Below are 9,026 nucleotides of genomic sequence, written 5' to 3'. Positions count from 1 at the left end.
CTTTCTTTCTATTAAGACAAATATCTGTTTGACTACACATGTTGACCTCGAAAATGAGTTTTCTCGCTGGACAGTCTCATAGGAAACAGAACTTAGGAAGCAAGTTTGACTTTAAATAGAACGATCACATTTTTTTCTAGAAGAAAGCAGTACCACATGACCCCATGTTCTTGGGCAGTATTGGTCACTGTTACCCAACCATTTAGCTCAACTTCATAGTTGTTTAACAAAGAAGGTTTCAACAATAAGGAATTGGATACCTTATAATATGCTGGGTTTTTCCGGCGTGCCAGGTATACGTCTCTCCAATGAGAACAGAGAAGGGAACTGAACAAGGGCTTAAAATTAACTAACGTTTCTGGCCAACGTGTAGCTGCTACGACACTGTGGAAAGTATGAGACCAAAAATTTGGAATAATTACACGTCACTCTAAAGGGTAATAAGTTCATAACACGTTTACGTATCACTTCAGTTTACTTCTTTATCGGAATTCGGCCCATGGTTTGGACCATTGACCTCTTCCTCTCATATCAAGAATTGTTATTTTGTTTACACTGTTACTTAATCTTAGGTAATAACTCTTGTTACTTTGTTACAATATTCATATTATGTTAAGTTTTGTCCGTTATCCACACTTTTCATGAACAAACCATTTTCGTGCCATGTCCAATTCAAGGAGTAATATTGATTCGCATGTTTTCAATACATTAGTTTGTACATGATCACATGTTATAATTTATCTCGGACGAGTGTCTGAATTATTATGTTACATATTGCGATTTATAATAGCTGTAAATTTTGATTTTAATTTAGAAGTTAATTAAATGTTAATATGTGTTACGTTTATGATATTTTCCAACGAGATAGATACACAGAATTTTCTTTGTTAACACAAATGTAGTTTAATATGAAAAAAGCAGTACAATCTATGATAACAGTTAATAGAAATAATGATTCATATACAGAAGTTTTATAAACTTACAAACAATACTGAATATTCTGTTTGGTCAGGACCTGAATGTTTTATCCACCGTTTACGATGAACAAATAACACCATGTAACAAAATTTTTACTTTTTCTTGTTCCTGGACAGAAAGTGTTATTTATCAATTGCTTATGCCTAAAGTAAATGGACCTGAGAACGTATAACGAAAACATGACGGGAGACTATATTTGGGAGCTGATACATGAAAGTGATTTACATTACGGTCGCAAATCTCAAAAACTACTCGTTTCTAAACACCTTTGTTGATTTTTATATAACTTTAGTATAAATACTTGTAAATCTTGATTCATATGTTATTTTATTCAGACATTATGTAAATGAAAATGTGCAAATTTGCCCGTTTTTTGACATTGAAAATAGGTTAATTTATAAATTTCATTATCCAGGTCACAAAAGCAAAGTTTGAAGGGAATAATGGCCATTTTCTGTACTTTTACAACATAAGCAATTAAGAAATAACACATACTACCCAGGAACAAAATTTGTGTTACATAGTGTTATTCTATGTTGATGTTGGTATAGCTCACTTAACAGGTAAGCTGTTTCTCGCTGCTCACACGTGAGTTTTTCTGCCATGTCTTCGTAGAAATACTAACGTTAATTCTCTGAAGTTAAACAGTTTGTAATGTTCGAAATCTATAAGCGTTTCTGGTCATATATCTACTCTTTCCACATTAATGAGCGTTGATCACAACTATAACTTATAGTATACTGGCTGTATCAAAGCAACAATATTAGACTGTCTTCCCGCTTTGCTTTGGTTACCTTTTATAAACTTGAGGGGGAGATATTCTTGTTTGTTTGTTTGTTTTTGAATTTTGCACAAAGCTACTCGAAGGCTATCTGTGCTAGTCGTCCCTAATTTGCTAGTGTAAGACTATAGGGAAGGATGCTAGCTAGTTATCACTACCCATCGCCAACTCTTGGGGTACTCTTTTACCAACGAATAGTGGGATTGACCGTCACATTATAATGCCCCTACGGCTGAAAAGGCGAGCATGTTTGGCGCGACGGGGATGCGAACCCGCGACCCTCAGATTACGAGTCGCACGGCCTAACACGCTTGGCCATGCCGGGCCCATTCGACAGTAAGTAAAACAACAGTAGAAACAGTTGGAAGAAGTCCAAGTGAACCTGACCCTCCCAGGTCTCTAAGACTAAAATCCCAACAATGAGAAAAACGTCAACTGGAGCACTTTTATAAAGTAGATTCCATTACACAAATTATATTGTCTGGTGAGGTTCCTGGTTTTTGGCAGTTAGGTTTGGTTTGTTTGGAGTTTCGCGCAAAGCTTCACGAGGGCTATCTGCGCTAGCCGTCTCTAATTTAGCAGTGTAAGACTAGAGGAAAGGCAGTTGGTCATCACAACTCATCGCCAGCTCTTGGGCTACTTTTTTACCAACGAATAATGTTACTGACCATCACATTATAACGCCCTCACGGCTGAAAGGGCGAGTATGTTTGGTGTGACAAGTATTCGAACCCGCGACCCTCAGATTACGAGTCGAGCGCCTTAACTACCTGGCCATGCCGGGCCTTTGACTTCTTGCATAATTAGTACGTTTTCATATTTTTGTTAATGCATTTTTCGTACGTTTCGCCCACGTTAGTTTTGTGTCAAAGATTAAGCCTAGGAAGTTGTGGTCTGTAGATGTATTCCATTCACGTATAATTTTGGAGGATTTTTTTTTTGGTATACTTATTTTTATAAGACATCTCTGGCAATATTCTTCTATATTATTTGTCGCTGCTATGGAGGGGGTGATGGCACTTTTTCAGACTTCAACAGCGTTCACGAATTGTGATGCATACCCAAAGTTCGAGTCTTGTAAGGGCATATTGCTCACATACATGATGAATAGAAGTTGGAAAGCCAGCAAATAATCCTCAGGGAGATTCTATTTCGGCTCTACGAAATCTTAAACCACTGTGCCACGCTGCGTCGAAAGCTTTCTCGATATCGAGAAAGCAGTCGACAATGCATTCGTGTTCATCGAAACTATCTAAAATAGTTTCTGTTAATCTCACCATATGATTTGTGGTCTGTTTAAATTTTCTAAATTCATCTTGAAATTTTGAGAATTGTAAAGTTATTTCTAGATAATTTGAAAGTCTATGACTAATTATTCTTTCCATAATTTTTCCTATACAGCTGGCCAGACATTTCGGGAGGTAGTTGTTTGATTTATTTGCTAACTTTTCATTTTAACGGAACATAAGAACAATTGCTTGCTTCTAAGAAACCGGCATTTACCCAGAACTGAGTGATAATTTAAAGAGTGCTGTTATGTCTCTGATTCCCTTTTTCAGGATAATGGCTCGTATGACATCTTCTGTTGTCTTGTTTTTTGTAGGTATTGTAGCTAGTTTTACTTCTTCTTCTGTTATGGTGTGTAATGGAGTTTTCTGTTTCATCTAACTTTGTTGTTATGTTCTGGGTGTTGACTGGGAATTCTGGTGTATACGTGAAGTTTTATGGAGTTACTAACTTCACTGTTGAAATAGATGCTCATATCTAATTGCTGGTGTATTTTAAACGTAGTTTCCAGGTGCTCTTTAAATATTTTTGCCATTTCAGAGTTAGTGTATGGTATTTTATTTTGTGTTTCTAATGGTGGGTGATTATTGTCTTAGTTTCATGCGTTAGTTAATCGTTCTAAGTGTTTCCAGAACTGTTTTGAGTTAGTTTTGTCGTTATGTTGTGAACAAAAATTGTCCTAGCTCTCATGTTTTAGTTGTCAGACTTCATTTATTATTTTGTTTCTTAGTGTGTTTAATTATGTTTTTAGTGCGAGATCTCTGCTTTGTATGAATTGTCTTCGTAGCTTCTTTCTATTATTTATAAGTGAGGTTGCCATGTTTGTGTTGTTACTGGTTCTTTAAGTTTGAATGCGGTATGGTTTGCTGCATTTTTAGGCACTCACTGATTGTGTGACAATTATCATCTCTTTCGGATGTGTTGTTTACTGTTTCTTTCGATAGAATTTTTTCTAGTATTGTTTGATATTTAGTCCAATTTGCTTTCTTGTAGTTAAATTTTTATTTTTCTATTCATTGATTTGTGTGTGGGGTGAGACTGAAGATATAACAGACAGGTTGTTGTCAATATCTTGACCTACTTGGAAATTTAAAAATTTTCGTCTTATATTGTACGAACACAGGCATAGATCCAGGATCTCTGGTACCATATGCATATGAAATACGTGTCGGAGTAGCATCGTTTAGTCTGTTTGTATTTGAATTTCGCGCAAAGCTACACGAGGGCTATCTGCACTAGCCGTCTCTAATTTAGCAGTGTAAGACTAGAGGGAAGGCAGCTAGTCATCACCACAAACCGCCAACTCTTGGGCTACTCTTTTACCAACGAATAGTGGGATTGACCATCACATTATAACACCCCACGGCTGAAAGGGCGAGCATGTTTGGTGTGACAAGGATTCGAACCCGCGACCCTCAGATTACGAGTCGAGCGCCTTAACCACCTGGTCATGCCGGGCCTGCATCGTTTAGTAGAACAGTGTTTGTTTGTAATAGGTACTTATATAGAATTCTGCCGTTAATATTAGTTGATTTACAGTGAAATATAAGATGTTTCCTGTTGAGATCATCGGTTATTACTGTATTCGACTTATGATTACTACTAAAACTTAACACGTTGGTATCTAGTTTTTACATAGTGAACAGTATATTTCTGCTACCGAAACATTGGCTGCATTTTCAACTTTTACTTTTACTTTTGTTTTTTGTGTGTGTTCTTTCTTTTCACTAGTTGTTTGTGTTCTTAACTGTTGTGGCATAAGTGGTTGTTTTCTGAAGCTGTGATGTTGGTACTAGTGCTGTTGTTTTTTCTGGTTTGTTTGTGGTGTTTGTGTTTGTTTTTGTGTGTTGGGTTTCTTTATTTTATATATTCGTGATTTAATGGTTTTATACTTTTGGGATACCTTGTAGCTTGCCGTGTGTTTTTCGCCACAGTTACAACATAGGGTGCTCTTTTTTTTTGTATTGTGAAATGTGTTGATCCTTCCCCCACCCCGTAACCTGGAGCTGCCTGGTAAGCCCTCGAGACGTGCCCAAACCTTTGACAATGGTAACATGTGTCACCACTATGGAGGGTGTTTTAGTTTGTTCCACTGTATATCGTTGGTACCACATAATGATACCACTATTAATTAGTTTGTCTCCCGTTAGGACAGCGGTAAGTCTACGAATTTACAACGATAAAATCAGAGGTTCAGTTCTCCTCGGTGGACACAACAGATAGCCCCATGTGTCTTTGCTATAAGAAAACACACACACACATACATACATTAATTTGTTTTGTAATGCCTTGTGCATTATCTGTTTCTACTGTTACTAAACTTGTAGGTTTTTTGTTATGTTTGTTATATCATGATAATTATCTCTACTTTGATAAACTTGATTCCTTGTTGTGTCAATATTTCTGTCTGTGTTTCTTGTGTAGTGCACTTCCCTGATCACACAGGATTTCTGTCTGTGTTTCCTGTGTAGTGCACTTCCCTGATCACACAGGATTTATGTCTGTGTTTCTTGTGTAGTGCACTTCCCTGATCACACAGGATTTCTGTCTGTGTTTCTTGTGTAGTGCACTTCCCTGATAACACAGGATTTATGTCTGTGTTTCTTGTGTAGTGCACTTCCCTGATAACACAGGATTTCTGTTTGTGTTTCTTGTGTAGTGCACTTCCCTGATAACACAGGATTTTTGTTTGTGTTTCTTGTGTAGTACACTTTCCTGATAACACATGATTTCTGTCTGTGTTTCTTGTGTAGTGCAATTCCCTCATAACACAGGATTTCTGTCTGTGTTTCTTGTGTAGTGCACTTCCCTGATCACACAGGATCGAGGTTGTAACCTTGCTCTTAGGAGGTGTATCTTAATCTGATCTGTTTTAAATTTTGAAGCAACCGTGGACCATTCTTCTAGGAGGTTGGGATGCTCAACTTGTAATGTAAAGGTCGCGGTTTTGATTCCCCGTCACACCAAACATGCTCGCTATTTAACGCAAGAAGGCGGTAAAATGAGACTGTCAATCCCACTATTCTTTGGTAAAAGAGTAGCCGAAGAGTTGGCGGTGGGTGATAATTACTAACTGCCTTCCTTTTAGTCTTACACTGCTAAATTAGGGACGGCTAACGCATGCAGTTCTTGTGTAACTTTGCGCGAAATTCAAAATAAACAGTTATAATCTTTATGATCTTGGCCACGTATACCAGAGTTACTTTTTCCCGAAGATGTAGCACATATCGTAAGTCGGTTGTTTTGACTTTGTCGGGCATGTCAGTATCGTTGGTGAATCCTTTCCTTTTATCAACCTGTAGCAGCAATTACTCCCATGTCGGTCGCTGATCTAGTTGTGGGTGAAGTTTAGTTGATGCCGTGTGTGGCTCGGCCCACCGAGGGTGAGTTGCTATTGTTTGTAATGGAAATCCACAGTCGTTGTTAGATGTTTCGTCGTCGACTTTAGAGGGAACTAAGAGAATGACGTAAGAGTTTGGTAGTTGCTAGCAGAGGTACTGCACGACTCGATTTTCGGACACGTCTGCATAACAAACTGCGAATCTCCTTTTGACTGGTGATTAAGGCACTCGACTCGTAATTCGAGGGTCGCGGGTTCGAATCCCCGTCATACCAAACATACTCGCCCTTTCAGCCGTGGGGGCGTTATAATGTGACGGTCAATCCCACTATTCGTTGGTAAAAGAGTAGCCCAAGAGTTGGCGGTGGGTGGTGATGACTAGCTGCCTTCTCTCTAGTCTTACACTGCTAAATTAGGGACGGCCAGAGCAGATATCCCTCATGTAGCTTTGTGCGAAATTCAAAACAAACCAAACCCTTTGACTGGCTCGAAGTTCACCTCGCTTTGATTGGTGGTTACCTACCAAACCGGTTTGCTATTCAAGTGTTCAGTAGTTTTGTGTTTAACTTCAACTCGTTGATTTCTTTGCAAGTGAAGGACTTTGTCGAGAACCTTATAGAGCTGTCAACTGTCTTCACAGTTTATAGAAATCGGTCTCTATTGCCGTTTGTCAGTTTTCTAATCTCTTCATCAATATGTCAGGTATGTAAATTCGGCTTCAATTTTTATGTGCTAAAGTTATTCATTACGTATAGATGCAACATTCCTACAGGAAAAAAAAAACACAAACAAACTAATCTCTTCCTAACACTAATAGAGCTATTTGTTCCCATTAGTTATTCTATGCTATAAGGCTAAATACCGGGTTTCGATACCAGCGGTGAGCGACGTACAGATGGCCCATTGTGTAATATTGTGCTTATCTTGAAATGAAAACCTATTAGAAAGAAATGTGCACACAAATTAAATAATTAGAAACTCTTTCTAGCTAAGGATTTGACAATAACACACGTTCTGTGTGTAAGCTAACTTCTGATTACTTTTTTTACACGCTTGATCTGATTATAGTAATCTGCTACATTATTTCTAGCACATGTTGCCAGCATATAAAGTTTAGAGTTAGAAGCGCACTTCGCGTATGTTTTGGAAGAGGAAAAAACAATCTGACCGTTTTTGACAAATCTGTTGAAAAACATTTCGTTTTACAGGTAACCATGCCAACAATGTTTTGGAGAATGTTTTGCTTCTTTATGAATCTGTGAGCGTGATTTCAGATTGTTTACGATAACATACATGGCAGAAAGATGTTCCCTTGCATGCATTTTAACGTTTAAAGTAGGTTGCTGAGCAAGTGTTTTATAACTTTTAAAACGTTATCACGTCAGTCGTACATTCTGTTTGGAACACTTTGACGGTTGGCCACGATTGCTTCATACTCGTATTAAGCAACATGTGTACGTGAAAATACTTGTAATAAGATCACGTAGAGGCAACATTAATGTTGGGGATGTTCTTACATTAGCGTCGTGATAAAAGATGTCGCTAGCTGTTTGAAAGATTACGGGCTCATAGACGAGGATATTTTCTACATTTACATTTATTAACTGGAGATTTGGAGCATTGTCAAATATAACCAGGCCATGCGTAGCGACACCCCTAGTCGTTATAACACAATATCGAAATTATGGTTATGTCCTTTAGTAACTGTCTCCGTAAAAATTACGCGGAAGGTTTTACCTTTTCTTGAGCCTTCTGAATTTCTTCTGCTTTTGTTGGGAGAAACGTTAAAATAATCGGTTTTAACATTCAAACAGTAGTATAACCCCGCATGTATAACTTTTTATTGCTGTATCATCAATTATCGAAACCCCTTTGATTTTTGTTACGAAGTTTCAGACCCGGGAGATAATTCCCCAGATCAACAATAAAATGCCAAAAACAGTTTCACGAAATGTTACAAAAGTCTGTTCGCTATTCATGATAGCAAGGAATATTTTATTCTGTGGAAGTATCTGGTACTTCTTAGTTTTTAGTCGGATAAGACAAGAGTATACCATTAACTTGACAACCCTTACTTCTGTCAAATGTACTATTAACTTGACAATTCTTACTTCTGTCAAGTGTACCATTGACTTGACAACACTTACTTCTGTCAAGTGTACCATTGACTTGACAACTCTTACTTCTGTCAAGTCACCACTGACCTGGAAACTGTTAATTCTGCCAAACCATTACTGACTTGACAACTGTTACTTCTGTCAAACCATTACTGACTTGACAACTGTTAATTCTGTCAAACCATTACTGACTTGACAACTGTTACTTCTGTTAAGTCAGAACACCACTCCGACCGTTAATACTGATTTTTCTGAATTAGTTTTGTATATTTGCAATGTTGCGGTCCTTTTTTCCTCAACTGTCTAAACCTTGTAAATATATTTAAATGTGTAAAGAGTTTAACACAAGCTTAAAATAAAGGGTATTTAAAAAAACACACGAAACTATGGTTTAAGGAACAGCTACAGTGTAGCCAATTCCACAAAACAGGACGTCGCCAGGGAAACCTTGAATAGTCGACATCGTAAAGTCATTAGAAATGCCGCTAAACAAAATATCTATAAAATTAAATAGAACATCTCT

The 9,026-nt window shown here is 37.6% G+C and overlaps 1 protein-coding gene across 1 annotated transcript in view; it reads left to right on the top strand.

Moving 5' to 3' along the window:
* The first annotated feature begins 6,938 nt into the window (after positions 1–6,938).
* Positions 6,939–9,026, top strand: part of LOC143252293 (N-acetylated-alpha-linked acidic dipeptidase 2-like) — a 50,959-nt gene continuing 48,871 nt past the window's right edge. The window contains exon 1 of the mRNA XM_076504205.1: positions 6,939–7,088. Within this exon, the coding sequence (XP_076360320.1) occupies positions 7,082–7,088 (7 nt within the window). The 5' untranslated portion in view covers positions 6,939–7,081. The remainder of the gene's footprint in view (positions 7,089–9,026) is intronic.

Source organism: Tachypleus tridentatus, chromosome 6 (assembly GCF_004210375.1).
Source record: "Tachypleus tridentatus isolate NWPU-2018 chromosome 6, ASM421037v1, whole genome shotgun sequence".
Classification (NCBI taxonomy): domain Eukaryota; kingdom Metazoa; phylum Arthropoda; class Merostomata; order Xiphosura; family Limulidae; genus Tachypleus; species Tachypleus tridentatus.
Note: the sequence above shows the minus strand (reverse complement) of the source record. Positions and strands in the feature narration are given on the sequence as shown.